This window comes from Phycomyces blakesleeanus (genome assembly GCF_001638985.1).
Source record: "Phycomyces blakesleeanus NRRL 1555(-) unplaced genomic scaffold PHYBLscaffold_1, whole genome shotgun sequence".
Taxonomy (NCBI): domain Eukaryota; kingdom Fungi; phylum Mucoromycota; class Mucoromycetes; order Mucorales; family Phycomycetaceae; genus Phycomyces; species Phycomyces blakesleeanus.
This window is the reverse complement of record NW_017265134.1, coordinates 3,245,270-3,262,811: the sequence shown is the minus strand read 5'-3', so window position 1 is coordinate 3,262,811 and position 17,542 is coordinate 3,245,270. Positions and strand designations below refer to the sequence as shown.

The 17,542-nt window shown below is 36.9% G+C and overlaps 8 protein-coding genes and 1 non-coding gene across 9 annotated transcripts; 4 read left to right on the top strand and 5 right to left on the bottom strand.

Moving 5' to 3' along the window:
- Positions 1-154: 154 nt before the first annotated feature.
- PHYBLDRAFT_72765 (hypothetical protein) lies at positions 155-891 on the bottom strand (the record flags this gene model as incomplete). Its single annotated transcript, XM_018442712.1, has 2 exons — positions 155-598; positions 658-891. The coding sequence occupies 2 exons, from the start codon at positions 889-891 to the stop codon at positions 155-157; spliced, it is 678 nt and encodes a 225-aa protein (XP_018299293.1).
- Positions 892-1,028: 137 nt separating this feature from the next.
- Positions 1,029-2,454, bottom strand: PHYBLDRAFT_72764 (hypothetical protein; the record flags this gene model as incomplete). The annotated part of the gene is made up of 5 exons (XM_018442711.1): positions 1,029-1,403; positions 1,507-1,704; positions 1,819-1,876; positions 1,920-1,977; positions 2,163-2,454. The coding sequence occupies 5 exons, from the start codon at positions 2,452-2,454 to the stop codon at positions 1,029-1,031; spliced, it is 981 nt and encodes a 326-aa protein (XP_018299292.1).
- Positions 2,455-2,559: 105 nt separating this feature from the next.
- Positions 2,560-3,725, bottom strand: PHYBLDRAFT_72763 (hypothetical protein; the record flags this gene model as incomplete). The annotated part of the gene is made up of 5 exons (XM_018442710.1): positions 2,560-2,681; positions 2,954-3,154; positions 3,214-3,417; positions 3,479-3,532; positions 3,578-3,725. The coding sequence occupies 5 exons, from the start codon at positions 3,723-3,725 to the stop codon at positions 2,560-2,562; spliced, it is 729 nt and encodes a 242-aa protein (XP_018299291.1).
- Positions 3,726-3,978: 253 nt separating this feature from the next.
- PHYBLDRAFT_161870 (hypothetical protein) lies at positions 3,979-5,793 on the top strand (the record flags this gene model as incomplete). The annotated part of the gene is made up of 4 exons (XM_018434508.1): positions 3,979-4,306; positions 4,740-4,792; positions 5,184-5,247; positions 5,717-5,793. 4 exons carry the CDS (start codon positions 3,979-3,981, stop codon positions 5,791-5,793), a joined length of 522 nt encoding a protein of 173 aa, XP_018299290.1.
- Positions 5,794-8,608: 2,815 nt separating this feature from the next.
- Positions 8,609-9,354, top strand: PHYBLDRAFT_157096 (hypothetical protein). The gene is made up of 2 exons (XM_018433565.1): positions 8,609-8,985; positions 9,075-9,354. The coding sequence occupies exons 1-2, from the start codon at positions 8,685-8,687 to the stop codon at positions 9,110-9,112; spliced, it is 339 nt and encodes a 112-aa protein (XP_018299289.1). The 5' UTR covers positions 8,609-8,684; the 3' UTR covers positions 9,113-9,354.
- Positions 9,355-9,623: 269 nt separating this feature from the next.
- Positions 9,624-12,740, bottom strand: PHYBLDRAFT_161868 (hypothetical protein; the record flags this gene model as incomplete). Its single annotated transcript, XM_018434507.1, has 5 exons — positions 9,624-10,996; positions 11,684-12,130; positions 12,215-12,382; positions 12,449-12,481; positions 12,614-12,740. 5 exons carry the CDS (start codon positions 12,738-12,740, stop codon positions 9,624-9,626), a joined length of 2,148 nt encoding a protein of 715 aa, XP_018299288.1.
- An 861-nt stretch (positions 12,741-13,601) lies between these two features.
- PHYBLDRAFT_t12 lies at positions 13,602-13,675 on the bottom strand. The gene has a single exon. It is a non-coding gene; the product is annotated as a tRNA-Val (tRNA).
- Positions 13,676-14,390: 715 nt separating this feature from the next.
- Positions 14,391-15,290, top strand: PHYBLDRAFT_161867 (hypothetical protein; the record flags this gene model as incomplete). The annotated part of the gene is made up of 1 exon (XM_018434506.1): positions 14,391-15,290. The coding sequence occupies one exon, from the start codon at positions 14,391-14,393 to the stop codon at positions 15,288-15,290; it is 900 nt and encodes a 299-aa protein (XP_018299287.1).
- A 700-nt stretch (positions 15,291-15,990) lies between these two features.
- Positions 15,991-17,232, top strand: PHYBLDRAFT_161866 (hypothetical protein; the record flags this gene model as incomplete). Its single annotated transcript, XM_018434505.1, has 1 exon — positions 15,991-17,232. One exon carries the CDS (start codon positions 15,991-15,993, stop codon positions 17,230-17,232), a length of 1,242 nt encoding a protein of 413 aa, XP_018299286.1.
- Positions 17,233-17,542: the final 310 nt, after the last annotated feature.

Below are 17,542 nucleotides of genomic sequence, written 5' to 3'. Positions count from 1 at the left end.
TATAGAGATAGTAATTATTTTTCTCCATTCTTTTTTGTTATCATAATTTACTTTACTTTTTTTTTAAAAAAAAAGAAAGAAAAGAATGAAAGGATATTTATTATTGTTTTTTTTTAAGCATAAAGCTTTTTGGTAAGACAATTACCAGTTTTTTTTAGACAAGTCCTGTTGTATGATTAGCAATTGCTAATTCTAAAGAGATTCTATGTACAGACAAAATTGAATGATAGTTCGATGGCGAAGGTGTTGAACCACAAATATCAACTCCATCTTTCTCTCGTGATTTATCTCCAAGTAAAGGAAGCCAGTTGACAAACGCAAATACATGTTGATCATGATAAGTGGAATTGGCTTCATAGTAGGGAGACGTTGGAGGAGGAGTAAATGAATGAATGAAGATATACTTGATTTGACAAGTGAAGGTTGTTTCTGTACTTCTATTACTGTCAAGAAACAATGATTGGACATATGATCTGCGGCCAGTGGTGCCATTATTGCTATAGTACACTTGGCCAAGAATATTGATTAATTTCAACTTTATAATCTGATTGTTGACAAAGAATGGAGAGGCAGCAGCGTTTTGATAATGGACGCAAGTCTGTAGTATTCCAACAAATGGAGATAATTAATATCACCCATTGAAGAAGGTTTACTAACTGAAAGTGGGAAGGATGTAGGTGGGAGAGGTTCATTGCCTAAGATAGGAATTCTGGTAGTTTCAGAAGAATACACAAATACTTGCAATGTGAATGGTGGCTGAACAATTGTGGAGGAGGCAGATGGCAAGGTAAGGACAGATGTAGATAAACAGACAAGTTTGGAAAGAACAAGAAGAAAGGGAGCTTGAGTGGGACATGTGAGAGTAGAATTAACAAAATCACTTTTGTACATATCTTTAAAAAACATCTGATAAATGTGGCTTCAAAACCATCCTTACCATTTGTGCTGATATTCTTTAGTAAGCCATTGTATCTTTCGAATACAAAGAGCTAATAATTATATACTGGTTCAAAATCGAGAATATTTTCTCAAAGATGGAGGCGTAAGTGCATATTACAGGTAAGGATCATGATGGTGTAAATCTCGTTGCATTTTTCACAAAAATTTTCGAGATGTCTATGGTTGGTATTAATATCATCAAATGTAATGCTGGGCTTTACAAGGTGACGGCAGGCATAGACAAAATCAATCCAGTTATTGAAATGCAAGGATGAGAGCACCGACTTCAACATCACAGGAGAATATACTAATACCCATAACTTCCACTCGTCCACTTTCATAAATGCAATTTTTTTGTCAATTTTGCTTTTCAATGCAGTATATCTCCTTGGCACAATCATCTTATCAGCTATCTTTTGCATGGCGGTGAAATCTCTGTCTCTAAGAACACCACATTCAATCCACTAATCCATCATTCTTTTTGCTGTCCCCAAGAATGGGTTGTGTATGAGATCAATGATTGTTTCACGTACTAGATCAAAGTATCCAAGGCGGTGCAACTGCAACCATCGAACACCATTTTTCAATTTCCAGATGCTGCCTTTCTGAGATGATAACTGTGCTCTTCCACTCCTCCGCATGCAGCCTATTCTCCTCATAGTTACAATGACACCACTCAGACTCTTTAAATCTGTGGTGATCCAGATACTCGGATGTTGGATTTATGACATATAAGAGCATATTCATATTGGGATAGTGTAGTAGCTATTATCTTGTCAGTATAAAATATATATAAACGATTAAGTAATCAGGCCAATAATTATTACAGTTAGTACTGTAGATAATATCTTAAAGATTGCTAAAATAATAATATCATACTGCCAGGTAAACTGTGTCAGAGCGATATGGAGCTAATTTAGTAGGAAGTCCTAAAGCTCTAGTGTAAAAGAGAAAAGAATAGCTAAGAGCTAAAGAAATACGATTTATGACTTGATGTCATAATTGTAACACCAACACTAGTTAAGCAGTAAATACACTCTAATAACCAAATATAGTAAAGGAAGAAAGTCTTAAGAAACTAAGACGTAATGACAAAAGCAGATTATATTTTCTTATAAAAAGAGATCTTTTTTATTTATGAATAAAGGATAACTTATATACAGTCTCAAATTATTTCTATATGTCTCTATTATCAAATTTATTATTTTTCTATTGTTTCGTACCTGAAATACCACAAAATCCACGGAAATCAACCTTGTTTGTGCTGTCAAGGCGAGTGAAATGACAGTTGCACTTAAAGCATACGCAAGTGCTATTATGCGCAGTAAATCCGCCAGTCTTTCTGGCAGCTGGGATGTCACAGGCAACCATCATCAATGCAGCACGAATCACTTCGCCAGCAGGAGACTTGAATGTTAGGATTCTTATCCCACAATACAGCTGTATTAACTCATCTACCATTGGCTCAAGATAATTATTTATCTCATCAGTTTTAGGCTCCTTGGGACCAGGCATAAGTTCTACAAGGATTATGTTCTTGGCTTTAAACTGGTCACTTCGAGGAAAGTTATTAATGGCCAAGCAGATTGTACCACAAGAGTATATAACTTTATTGAACGGCTAGAACAAGTCAATATTGAGCGTCAGCATCAGCAAACGAGGCTGCTCAACAAACGAAGCACCATTACTATCTTTGAGTTCTTTCCAAACTGCAACATTGTATACATCGCACATTGTGTCCACTAATTTTGGTTCTGTATTCCATTAATGTATCTTTTCTTCGAAGCCTGGACAATTAAAAAGAATCTTGAATGCATTTTTGATAGACTGGTAATGGAAACTATGCTTGGGAACCAAAGCACCAGATGAAGATTTCTTTATCAATTCACAGTTACAAGCTGCACAAGCATCTGTCTTTACAAAGACACAGTGAGGAGGAACAGATTGATTTTTTTGTAAGTTGCATGGCAATCTTCGCAGGCCACAAATCGTCTTATCCCCTTGGAGAGCTCACAGAATCCCATCATACACTGAAGACCAGGCAGACTCGTGGGAAGCTGGAAGTCCTGCTCATAAATCTTCAAGAGCTCATTGATGAACTTAATCAAGACAACTGCACCTTTGTTGACCACATAGCGGGATGCAAATTGCATAGTGAATGTTGTGATGAATCTGTGTACAGGATTCTCAGGCATACTACTATTTGAAAACATGTCTATTTAAAAATATAAAAAAATATTAATTTTTTTGACTTTTTTTTAGATTTTTTTTGACTTTCATATGAACATTCAGTGTCGACTTCTTCAACATCAATATCAACAGTATCTTTGGCATTCCCATTGCTCTCATACTCAAAGTTCATGTCATTGAAATTGACATCGACCTCATAGTCAACTGACATAGGGGAGATATCCAAAACGGATAAGTCAGACTGGCGTGCAAGAACTTCTACAGATCCAGATTTTTGGACTACAATAGCTACAAATATGGAATATAATAAGAAAGTTGTTTTTTTGATACCCAAATAAAAATGTCTTACACTCCACACCAACGTTCATTATATGTCTCTGCGCACCTGTATTTAATATAGAAGCTATTAGTATATAAAAATGCAAATTTTATATTGTAAATGGCATACCAAGTTCACTTCTGATAGCATCTTTTAAAGCTGCTTTCTTGCCATGATGCTGGACAGTTCTCTTTGACACTAAGATGTATCCATTATAATTTTTAATACACTCGGTACAATAGCACTCTTCCAAGTTTTGTTCGATAGTAGAAGACATGACGTTTGTGTTTTTTTAATAATGAAATAAAAGGGAAACATATGTTATATTTATCTATTCACAAAGACTTTATAGTAATAAATAAAATACCTTTGTTGCTTGTTATATCCGAGCCAATAGAATGCAATAAAAGCAGGCTTTTTTATTTGAACACAAAAAGTGGTACTGAGATAAAATATACTCTACATATACACTATCACTGAATTATTTTGACACTATTGTATTCAGGGGTGTTTTTCCAGTGGGGAACACAATGTCTAAGACACAGGACTGTTGGATCTTGAATGTTCTCAAGAGCTTTCATATTTGGGAGTACTTGAGGTGGTGGCAGCAGGGCAGGTATACAAATGCATATGCAGATGGTCTACTTTTGGGTTGCAGAGCACGGGTAGCTTGGGCAGTGGTGAGCTTGGGCTGGTTGGATTTCTTTCCTATTGCCTTCTTGGAAGCAGCCAAAAACGTGGTGGGTGAAGGTGTAGGAATGGTGACAGAACCATGGGCAGAGTCTTCCACTGAAAAATTCTCAACAGGAGCAATCTTTGTAGGCGGTAGAGTGGTGGTAGTGAAGGCTAAAGCATCAGGTACTTGTACCTGAAGCTGGAGTTAATTGTGTAGAAACTTTACGTGCTCATTTGCAATGCGGAGCTCTTTGGTAAGAGTGCTGTTCTGTTTCTGAAGTGCAATTGAGTGTTCTACAATTATATCTATCTTGCTAAGCAGAGCTTTGTGCTGTTCTTTATGTATGGCTGCGCGTGCAAGCATCTCGTCCAAAATGGCTTTTAGCTGAGCATTCTTGGGGCTGCAAAACATTTGATCAGCCGACAATTTTGCCAGTCTAAACTGTCAAGAAGGAACTGTCTTGAAGATGTTTGTGTTGGTGAATCTCTTTGGACTTATGGCAACTTGATAAAACAGAGATTATTTAGGTTAGCAAGGTTAGTGGAACAGGGATGGGAGTGGATGCATAGTTAATTGGTTGTTTTTGAGTAATGGGATTTTTTAAGCAAAAATTAGCTTATGCAAAAGAGCTATATGGTGAGGGTGTACAGCTGGTTGGTTTCGAGATGGTAGCACAGGAGTCGAACCTGATACTATCTAATGAAGTGCCAATTGTGATAGAGAGTCACTTGATGTCTGGATAACTCAAGATTACATCGTGGGCTAGATGGTCTACCACATGGAAGGTGAGGCACACTGATCGACCCAGCAGGGCAACAGTTAAGGTGGTGGTGTCATGGAAACGCCCAGCTTCTCCACCATGTAATAACTATGTGGAGTTATGTAGGGATACAAGGCTAGTTTAGGCAACTAGGCTTGGGAGACAAAGATTATGAACTTAAGAAAGATGGTCTTTTATTGATAGCAATTGAGCAAGTATTTATACTAAATATTGAGAGATAGAGAAAGCTAGAGATAGGACATGTTGTGATATACATAAGCTTATGTATATCATAACAGCACAAGACAGAGACAGAGACAGAAGAATGCAGAGAAATTATTTATACATTGAGAGAGACAGACAGTAAGAATGCTGGAGTACTAATTATGGTTGAAATAAGAGCAGGATTGTCCTTAGACATAATAATACATTGTTCTGCATTCAGAATAATCTATATAATTGATTCCCAAAAACAGTTAATAGATAAACATTATACCTAAACTCCCAGTTTTTCTTTTTTGAATAATATAATATTTAATGATTTTTGATACTTTATTTAATAACTCATCAACTATGATATCCTTAATATTTATGAATGACTATCTTTTATGTGACACAATATCCCAATAGTCAAGACCTATTATTATAATAATTTCCAATGATTTTTGCTGTGACTTCTGTGAGAAACATATGTTAATGCCACTGTTTTTGGCTTCTTCTGCAAAGGTATTAGTATGTTGCTTATTAAAGTTATGTGTAGTCTATTTGACAGAACAAGCTTCATCCATTTCTATAAGACATTTGTTTCATTAAAATATTTTACCTCTAATAGTGCTATTGAGTCTAATATTCATAACTCCAGGAATAGCTGAGTATTTCAATGACTCTGTAATTGTTGCAAGAGTGTAAATGTTTGTGTTTGATAGTGTAATATTGATAATAGACATATTAAAAGCAATATATGTAAATAAAAAAGCCCTTTCAGAGAATATATGATCTTTGTTTCAAATAAACAATTCAAAAAAAGAAAATATATTGGCAGTCACTATTGTGGTTAAATATTTATGATATATCAGAAAATATAAACTTTCAATAAAAATGATAATCTTCAAAAATGAATAAGGAGTCACTCTCTAATAATAATCATTTCATACCCGAATTCTTGTCAGCCAATCAGAATGACAATTACATAGAATTCTATTTTAAGAATAACAACCAAACACTGGAAAAATTAAAAAAATAAGGTAGTTTAAATATGGGGTATAGTGTAGTGTAATTTCCATATTTAAATTAGTTGATTTTTTTTCCACTTGTGCTGAAGGTGACCTTCACAGATAGTGGAATGACTAGAGTCAACTAGCGGAATTGTGGGTGGGGGGTGCCGCAGGTAAGGTTTGTTAGCACTTTAGATATACTTATCTGACTTGATATATAAAAAGAAAGTTTTTTAAAACTGCGTATCTATTTTGATATTCTTTATATGGAACCATAAAGGTCAGGCACCGACATATTATGAAGATTAAAAGTAGCGTAAAGGTGACCTTTAAGCTAGTTTATTGTTAAGAAGTTTGGTCATCAGCAGCAAAAAAAGGCGTCTTTAAAATTATGGACCAGTAATATGTTCTTTATTTATTTGGTTTCCCGTTCTTATTAGGCTGGTAATGGTTTACGCTTTTATTTTTATTGGAAAGAATAGAATGTTTCTAGGTTTCAGATCTAATAATACTATTCTATATCTCTAGCTACTTCTTGCTCGGTCGGTTTGTTATATTTGGGATGAAAAATTTTCTACAAAAAAGAAATACCTAAAAAAAAATGAGCTGCTCAATACGTTTTTTTTGGGGTACGAGCAGTACTCTTTGAGAATAGATAAATCGTTAGTGATGGGTGTGCGTGTGTGTTGGATATTTCAATTCTTATAAACCATTAATACTTACATTGGAATTATCCAGTACAAAGACCAAACAATAAAATATTACAAGTAAAGCTATGGAATTTTGATTTCTTTGACTATGAAAATGATTGGAAAAAATTAATTTTTGTGAATTGGGCGATATAATTATTAATTTATATACCCAAAGCAAACAGATTTATTTGTAGATATAGATAATACTTATCAAAAGTCGATATAGTATCTGGTAGTTTTTTTATTAATAAACAGTATAAGTAATATAATGATACATATAAGGATAGTAAAAGAACAAAAAAAGTCTTACCATGTCAATGACAGCAGCATGAGATAGAAGCTTTTGATTCATAGCATGTTTTAGAGAGGGTTGTTCATCTATAGTAAAAATTGAATTCAGTTTGATTAATATTAAAGAGAAATATAATAAATAAATAGATAAAAATATTACCGTGTTGGTGGTCGTGTTTAGCTGTAGAAAATATTTTGGGTGATATGTCCTATAAAAAAGAAAGGAAAAAATCAGGATACTTTTATGAGATGATGGCATGAAGTATATTTACTAACCTTGGCTAATCCGGATGGCCATTGTGAAGAGGATGCATCAGAAGGAAACTATACGCGAGTGACTATGGTAGCAGAAACACTTGTTATTACTCAGCTATATTTGAAGAAATTACTAATAAAGAAAAATAAAGAAAAAAAGCGCCTTACCAGGAACATTTGCAAGTATAAGAGTAAAAGAGAAAGAAAGAAGTAAAAAGAAAAGAGAGGGTGAGTGTCTATGGCAACTGAAACAACTAATTCTTTTTAGTTATATAAAAAACGTACTTTAAAAAAGCAGATTAAAAAAAAAGACTAATAAAAAAATAAAAAAATGGGTGGAGACAGCGACGAAGAGTGTGTCTATGGCAACAGAATAAATAAATTCTTTTATTTTCTATAAAGAAGACTTTTTAGAAAGAACATGTCTTATACAAATAGTTCGCAAATATAATAGAAGTTGCAGAGATAGAGAAACAAAGAAAAGACCAATAGCAAATATAAAGAGCAAAAAAAAAGAGAAACAGGAACAACAACAAAAAAAGAAAAAAAAAGAAAAAAGAAAAGTGCGTTTGAAACAAAAGACTAGACTGGTTTGATCAATTGGGTTCTAAAGCAGTATGAAAGCCGATTTGCATCTCAGTGATTACAAGAAGTATTAATAGAGACTTATATATCAAAGATATGCTGAATATCTATATAAACCATACGTTTTATACAATTTGTTTACTCTTTCTCCTGCTTTCTTGCTACTTATTGCACTCATACTCAAACACACACACATCAACCCATTTTATTTCAAATAATTTAAGTATGTAAATTTGATATAATTTATTTTTAATTCAATTCAATTCAATTGTATAATAGCATCAATAACAATGTAATCTAAAATTAACAGTTACATTTTTACCTTTTATTATATTCTGTAGACAATGCCTATTCAAAGACGTCAACTTGCTCTTCGTCCCGTTGAGATTACAAACGAACAATTGATGGAAATTCTTTCTACTTTGAAAACTAATATGACAGCCATGGGAACCAACATGGCAGCTGACATGTCGATTGTACAAGAACAAATCGGCACTGTTGAAGATACATTGCTAAACATGAATAGCAGAATTGGTGTTCTTGCCACCAGCAGCACTGAGACAATCACTGCTATTGACAGTTTAAGCAGAGCCCCCCTCGTTTCCCCTACCAATACAATGGCTAATGTTTCTCAGCCTGCCTTCAACGCCCCATCTGAGTTTAGCAAGAAGGCCTCTAATGATGTTTATGTGAGTATCAACGTGTGCAAAATTTTATCGATGTATTTTCTCATATATTCTATCAGGCCCATATTCGTAATCTCATGTGGGATCCCAAGCTGAAAACAAGAAATCAAGCTGATATCCTGGCAAATGAGAGTAAGCCCAGATGGAATACAAATGTTTTCTTTTACAAGTCGCCAAACAAGGAGTTGGTGGTGCGACTTCTTGAAAACTTGAAGCGCAAGTTTACCCATGAGGGATTTAGAGAGGCAGACTTGAGAGCAAGACTGCACAAAAACTTCACCAGCCGGGTTTCAAAAGCAAGAAAAACCGAAGAGGAAATAAAAGCAACAAACACTCGTTCGAGAAGGGCAGGACGTGCCAGAGATGTAAGTGTAATCTCTAAATAAATAATTTCAAAATAATATAGTTTAGTCTTGAGAATTTTAAAAATACTAATACAAAAAAACTACTATTAGAATCATACTCGCCGTTTACTTGCATACACAGACAACAAAGAAGCAATTGATCTACAAATGAAGAGAGATTGTGACTTCACGATGCAAATGGCAGCAATGTCCGATGGAGAATCTGCAGATGAAGACTTCGAGAATCGCACGAAGAGCATCGTCAAGATTGTTCGGCCAGAATGGAGAAGTGACGAGGTATATTATTTTATATTAATAATTATGTCTTATTATAAAAAATATAAAGTGAAGTATTAACAAAATCATTTTAGTTCAATACTCTCATTAAACTCGTTGATGAGTATGTTATTGAAGCAATGGGGTCAAGTGCTTCTCAAATGAAGGAGAGGGTTTTCACCAGTGTGTCCAATACAGCAGTCCCAGATGACATAACCCCCAAATTTCCTCAGTGGGCCCTTAGAGACGGGTATTAAATAAACAAAAATTGCCTCTCTCTTTTTATCTATATATTACTTTTCACATACAAAATACTATCAATATATATATCAGAAATACGCGCTCTGTTTTTTTTGTTAAAGAAAAAGAAATGTAAAAGTTCACTTTATTTATTATTTAAGCATATAGCTTCTTTGGCAATGGAATTACCAGCATTTTGCTAACATTTCTACTTGTCACAATAGTAGCTGTAGCAACCTCTAATAAGATGCGATGTACAGGTATAATGCTATGGTAGCTATCAGGAGAGAACGTGGGCAAACAAAATTCAACACCGTCATCCTCACGCGACCTATCAGAGGAAGTACGAAACCACTTGATAAATGCGAATACATGTTGATGATCATGAACCATGCGAGTCAGATGGAGATTGTGCGTGGGTGGAAGTTGGAAGGAGTGTGTAAAAAGATACTGAATTTGTCCAGCAAATCCAAGTATAATGTTCCCATTACTACCAACAAACTTTGCCTGAACAAGTGATCCGCGACTGATTGTGCTGTTGTTTGTTCCTCGATAGTGTTGACCAAGAATGTCAATTGACTTCAATTTGATGATTTGATTGTCAAGTGCTGGGCGATTATAGGACGTGTCCTGATAGCTGGCAAGGTCTGGGAGGTTGTAAGCGACTTGGTAATATTCAAGTAAATGGAGATAGTCGGAATCATCCATTACTGATGGCTTTTTGTATTTTAGAGGAAATGTAGAAGGAGGAAGAGGCTCGTTACCCTTGGGTGGATTATAAGGATCAGTGTAGCCTTGAACAAATGCTTGCAATCTGAATGGGCGACTGGAGAGAGTGGTGACTGTGGCGGCAGGTATGGAGGTTGTAACAAGTTTAGACAGAGTGTGAATGAAGGGGATCTGGCTAGAACTTTTAAGAACAGCATTGACATAATCACCCTTATACGCATTCTGAACAAAATTTTTCATGTAGGTCGCCTCAAAACCGTCTTTGCCATTTGTCTTGAAATTCTTTAAAATACCATTGTATTGCTCAAACCCAAAGAGCCAATAACCATACACTGGTCTAAAATCACGAATGCATTCATGAAGATGGAGGTGTAGGTGCATATTGCAGGTGAGAATAGTGGCGGTATAGTCTACGTTACATGCATTGCAAAACTTTTCTAACAGGCTGTGGGCAGTGGTGATCTCATCAAAAGTAATGCTGGGTTTTACGTAGTATCGGCATGCATCAACGAAATACATCCAGTTCTTGAATTGTAATGGAGGGAGAATACCATGCAACAAGACAGGAGAATAAACCAGAACCCATGATTTCCACTCGTCCGCTTTCATGTAGCTGAAGCCCTTTCCAATTTTGGTTGTCAGTGTGGTGTAATCTCTGGGCAGTACCATTGTCTCTGCAATTTTCTCCATCGAAGCAAACTCTTCAGGTCCAATTGTCTTCTCATCAATCCACCGATCCATTAATCTCTTAGACGTCCCCAGGAAAAGATTATGCATGGGATCAATGATCGTTCCACGTACTAGATCAAAGTATCCAAGGCGTTGCAACTGCGACCATCGAACACCATTTTCGACCTCCAGCTGATGCCTTTCTGAGAGTGTACTTGCATCCTTCCACTCCTCAGCATGCAACCTGCTCTCTGCACCACTGCGGATATTCCAATGAGAATAATTGAATCCACGGAAATCAACCTGGTTGCTGCTCCCTAACTGAGTAAACTGCCGGCTGCACCTGTAACAAGCACATGTGCTGTTATGCGCTGTGAATCCACTTGTCTTTCTGGCAGCTGAGATATCACATGCAACCATCAGTAGTGCAGCACGAACACTGACACCATTTGGGAATTCGTGTGTAGGAATCCGCATGCCAACGTACAGCTGCTTCAAATCATCCACCAAGGGCTCCAAGTAACTATTGATCTCGTCAGTTTTTGGCTCCTTTGGACCAGGCATGAGACCTACAAGGATAATATTCTCTGGCTTGAATCTTTCATCACGGGGCAAGTTGTTGATGGCCAGATAGATAGCACCAGAGGAGTGAGTGACACCATCAAAGGGCTGGAACCAGTCGATGTTAAGTGTTAACATTAGTGAGCGTGGGTCCAACACAAATGATACACCATCCTTGTCCTTCAACTCCTTCCACATCGCACCATCATAGACATCGCACAGAGTATCTACCATCTTCAACTCCTTATTCCATTGACAAATCTTGGCTTCGAAACTAGGGCGACGGAAGAAAACGCTCAATGTATTTTTAATGGATTGGTAGACATATTCACGCTTTGCAACCAAGGCACTGGAAGATATGGATTTCGTCAAATTACAGTTGTATGCAGACCTGGCACCAAGTTTTGAGGAAACACATCGAGGAGGAGCAGATATGATATCCTGATATACTGTATGACAGTCTTGGTACACCACAAATTTCTTGATGCCTTTTGTAATAGCAGAAAATCCTGTCATTTTTTGTAAACCGGCAAGACTGGTTGGTAATTGAAAATCTTGGTCGTAGATTCTCAGCAGGTTGTTGATAAACTCAATCAAGACAGCAGCACCCTTATCAACAACATGACGTGAAGCAAACAGTACCATAAAGATGGCTATGAATTGATGGACTTCATTTTTGGGCATATCAGGAGCAGCAAAAGGGTCTGTAAAAAATTAAAAAAAATTAACACTTGATTTTTCTTTTACTCTCTTTTTCTTTTAGTTTTCTTTATATATCTCACACTGACCTTCACTGTTGAAGTCCTCAATCTCGATCTCATTGACTTCATCTTCAATATTGTCATCGAAATCATTGTTGTCTCTGTCATTGTCAAACATTGAGGCGGCATCCAAAAAAGGTGAGTTGGCCTGACCGTCCATTGCTTCCACAGAATCAGAACGAGAGGTCGGGATTACTACAAATATGGAATATAATAGTTTATTAGTTTTTTTTTTCTGCTTTCAAATAAAAAAATTCTTACCCTCAGTATCTACATCCATGTTTCTCATTGCGGCTGTGTTTCATTAAAAGTTTAAAAATAAACAACATAAATAAAAAATAAAAAATAAAAAATTAAAACGATTATTACGCAGCAAACAAAAAACCAACACTGAATATATTATACTATTCTCAAATATTCTGGTACCTTCAACTCTAGCTCTCTTATTACAACGAGTCTCAGTACACTTTGCAGCATAAGAAGATTTCTGATGACTGTTGTGACATTTAATGCAGTGACAGTCTAAGGTGTGGATTTGGGTAGAGGGAAACATATTGTGTATAGCTTGAATTATAAAATAAAAAAGGAAACAAGTACTATAAATACTTTATTTGATGTGATTTTATAGCAAGCCAAAAAAATATGAATTTTTTATTGTCTATCTAAACCAATAGAATACGTCGAAAATACACCCCCAACTTAAATAAAAAAAACGGCTGAGCTGAAAAAAAACCCTGACATTTCCACTACCTTTCTCGTTACTTAAAGCTATAGTATTTTTTTTATTTTTCCAGTGAAAGTAATTTTCTTTTACTTGCAAAAGAATTAGAAAGTACATAGCTTAACAGAAGTAAAATAGAAGCCAAAACAAACATTTATAATGACTGAGTAGAGTTAGAAAAGATATAGAAGAGAAATTTATTTCATCCAATAGAAGTTATTTATCTTTCTATTTTCTTTTACAATTCTCATTGGTTTGACCAATTTTGGCTGTGTTACTGTCAGAGTTGACATTGGTAACTAAAATTGAGATTTACAGGCAACTAGTAATGGTTGACTTTTTAGGATAAAAGATCTTGACTTTGCCGATTGGTCTTTCACATATTTTTTAGATATTTAAGATGGTGAATATACTTGTAGAAGATATTACTGAACAACAAGCATCTAAGACATATTATTATAGCTATTCTTTTAGTCAGAAATCAATTATCATTTTGTATAAATAGTCAAGAAATATAATTAATAAAAACATCTTTATTCTTATCTAAAAATCTATTCTTAAAACTTGACGATTACCAGTGGTATTGATTCTGCGACTTAGTTACAAATGCTAAAAAAGAAATACCAGATCAAGACTTAACAGGAAAAATAACCCAGATGGAAAATGACGACCAAAACACAAAATATATATATATGATTTCTGCCAGACTTGAACTGGCGACCGTCTGTGTGTTAGACAGACGTGATAACCAACTACACCAAGAAACCTGCACAGGGTGGATTCCAACGTCAACGTAGCTCCCTTGATCAAGTTCTTTGTCTCCATGAGATGGTCCGTCGTCACACAGCTCTATTCAAAGCACCACCAGTCTTGGCTTTTCTTGATATCAAGTCTGCATATGACACTGTTGATCGTTCTGTAGTATGGACATCGTTACGTCCTCTTGCCTCTGATGCTATGTTAGCTTTGTTACAAAGTCTTTTTGACAACGTTCAAGTTGAGGTGTTGCTTTCTGGTGCAACATCCAGATCATTCCAACCATTGACTGGCGTTATGCAAGGATCTGTGCTTTCTCCCCACCTTTATTCCGTGTACATAAATTCTCTACCAGTTGCTCTTCGTGCTGCAGGGGAACTTTGTAACACAGTATTTAATCAGACTGCTGCCACAAGACTCAATGATCAATTAGTCAATTCACTACTTTTTGCTGACGATGTTGCCATCATTGCTACACCAGAAGCTATGCCTGTCATTCTGAATTCTGCTGAACAACATTCTCAAGAGCTAGGATATCGTTGGAGTCCCACCAAGTGCATGATCCTTCACCATTCTTGTTCTCTTTCTCCTTTGTCATTCTCTCTCTACAATGTGCCTATTCCTCATGCTCATTCGTTTCCTTACCTTGGTGTTCCCTTCTCAGCAAAGGGGACTATTGATCCATCTCTTCTCATCTCTCGTAATTGTGTCTCTGCTATCAACAGCATGCGTGCTCTTCAATCACTTGGTGTCAATCACACTGGGTTGTCACGTCTACTCTCAATTCGTTTGTACCGCCAGTTTATTCGTCCACAATTTGAGTATGGCCTGGCAATATCCTGCTTCAACATCAAACAAGTTGCTGTGCTTGAAAAGGCCCAGAACACATGCTTACGCATGATTTTTGGAGGTCACTCCACATCTTCTACATCTGTTTTCCGTCACCTTGGGAATCTTCCTAGCATGAGGGAGAGGATCTTGACTCTTGGTTTCAAGTTTGTATATCGTGCTTTCTGGTTGCCTGATGAGGCTCTGTTTACTCTTCTTCGACCTGTTCTTACAAACCCAGCACACCAATGGTTTAAGCTTTTAGCTAATCCCATTTGGTTGTCTCTCTCCAATCGTCAGAATGCTGATTCTAAAGCTTGCAAGCATGCCATTCGTTCATTTTTGAACCAGGGCCTCTCCTTGCAACGCTCTCAACAAATACTTCTCTCTGCTTGCCGTCCTTCTCTTGGTGTTGACCCTATTCTCTGGCTTCCCATGACTAACTATGAACGTAGTAGATTCATACGTTGGCGTATGGGGTGGCTTCCTGGACGTCCTCAACCTTGTTCCTGTGGATTGCATACCACCAGCCGTCATCATGTCATTGAGTGCACTGGAGCTGCAATTCGTCTCCATCTCTATTCTACAGTACAACCCAATCCAATTGATTATGTACTCAATATGCTGCCTCTGAAGACACCTAAAAACAACAAGAACAATGCCTTCTGGATCTTTACTTGGCCAATTCTTTGTAGAATAATGTTGGACATAGAACAGATCTGTCTCCCTGGGGTTGATCTTGCTGATCATGCTGCAACAGACAGAGGACAACTCTTCTTGAACTGGCTACCCAAATGAGACTGGCCATCTCCTTTTATTTTTAGTCTAGATCTGTATTAGTCTTAGTTTCCATTTATTGCATGAATTTCATGCATGCTTCATATTTTATCCTTATCTCCCTTTTTTTGTATCCCCTAGCTTAGTTTCCCTTTCTAGTTTTTCCCATTTTCCCCCTTGGGTTTTTTTCCTTTCTATTATTCTTTTTTGTACTCTTAAAGGCGGGCAATAGCTCTATAGTGCGTGTGCCCACTAGCCTTTCAATAAAAATCTTTTACCTACACCAAGAAACCACACACTCTCTTCCACAACCAAATTATTTTTTGAATTCAAACCCAGCACAGTTTTACTTTTACCTCTTTTTCTCTATAACTACTATATCAAACCTATCTGTTTTTTGCAGCAGGATTGATTGTCATAGTTGTTTTTATATATCTACCAATTTTCATTTTTTTTTAATTGACTTTTTTTCAAATTGTTGGAATCATCATTGCAATCATCTTCACATCTGCGCCGAAATCACTCAAGATTGTCAGCATCTCCAACTACATCTCAATTGCCTGTACCTCTGTTATCGTCTCCAGCTCTTTTCTCCTTCTCTGAAGGTGGTTCTGGTGTTTTACCATCAACTTCGCACTTTTTTGTCCCAGTTTCAGACCTTTCTTTTTCTGCTTTGCCTGCTCCTGGTTCCCACGAAATTTTTTTTCAAGCTCCTCCAACAATGATTGGTTCCCAAAAACAGGTGATTAATTCCACTGGCCGCCCTACTCCCACTGCTCTCATTTTGTCTGGCCTCAAGGCAGACTTTAAAAAATTGCACAATGTTTTGTTCTGTTCACATTGCCAGACTACAGGCAAAATTGTTTCTAATGGGTCTACTTCTCGTACTGGTAGCCCACAGTTTAAATGCAAATGTGGTGCAACATTTACTGCTTCATCCATGCAATCTTTGATCAATGCAGTCCAACACAAAATTCCTGAAGTTCGTTCTGCAAGTAAGCCTGTTGTGTCCCCTTCTGTTTCCATCTTGGGTCATAGTATTTCCATGGCAGATATCCATGAAATTGAATCTGATGTTGCACCTGTTCTTCCAACTGTAATGCCCACTCTTCAGGATATTTGGGACCGTTTCCAGGCTTATGATGAACGTCTTTCTGCATTGGAGGCTGTTCAAAAAGAGAATATTGAGTTGCGTAAGGCTCTTGCTACTGCAAACGCCACTATTGCACGTTTGACAAAGGAGAATGTTGATTTTTCTGTTGGTGCTGCAGCATCCAAATATGCTACTATTGCTGCCTCTGTTCCAGTTGTTTCTCAGGCTGATTTTCCATCACTTCCTGCATCCCCGACCCATCATTCCACTGAACCCACCAAGACTTTCGTTTCTAAAACACCACGTAAAAGGGCTCCAACTGCTAGGGCCATTGCTGCTGTTGTTCGTGGCATGACAATTAAAGAAAATGCTGATCAGGGGTTTCAAATTGTTTATGTACCTAATGCTATCTGTCTCCCCATTAGTACTCAACGTCAACGTCTTAGGAAATTAAAGATAGACAATGCACGTGTGCTGGATCTCCACTATCCTGATTGTAAGGTGATGGGAATGCTTGTACATAATGAGTATGCTCCTGAGCTCAAGACTATCTTGGCGAGTTATGGTGTTACTACTTTGGATAACTTTAATCCTCTGGACCCTGTTCACCTCCGTGACCCAGCTCTGGCCTCTCTTTCACTTGATGATAGGGCAACAAAAGCTATACATGTTCACAATGATCGTATGCTACGTGCCATTGAATTCATTAGGGCTCCTGTCAAGTTTGCTGTTGCACGTTCCTTTTGCTCTCAGGGATGGATTAGTGATGACCAACTAGCTGAGATTGTTCCCCCACGACCCACCAAAAAAGACTTGGACATCTCTATACATACTGCCAGCATCACCATCCCTTCATTCTCTGATCTATGAATCCAGTAACAATTACATTATGGAATGCAAATGGTCTTGCAAAACAGACCATACCTACGATCCTTTCATATGCTCCACTTACTTCCCTTCTTTTTATCACTGAAACGTGGCTTTTGTCCCCCCATCGTTATCCTACTTCTTGGCAGCAGTACCATACCTATGGTCAGTCTGTCCCCAATGCTAGCCGTGGCTGCATGGGTATTTCTCTTCTTGTAAATCCTTCTTTCCCTTACCCCATTTCTATTGTTCCTTCTTCTTCTCCTTATGTTCTTTCTTGTATTGTCTTTGATTGTCTTATTCATTGCATTTA

What these genes read in the sequence shown, in the direction of transcription:
- PHYBLDRAFT_157096 (XM_018433565.1), top strand. Translation starts at nt 8,685, where the DNA reads ATGTGGGATCCCAAGCTGAAAACAAGAAATCAAGCTGATATCCTGGCA. An exon ending in CAGAGATGTAAGTGTAATCT is followed by an intron (nt 8,986 to 9,074) that starts CTAAATAAATAA and finishes AATCATACTCGC; the next exon opens with CGTTTACTTGCATACACAGA.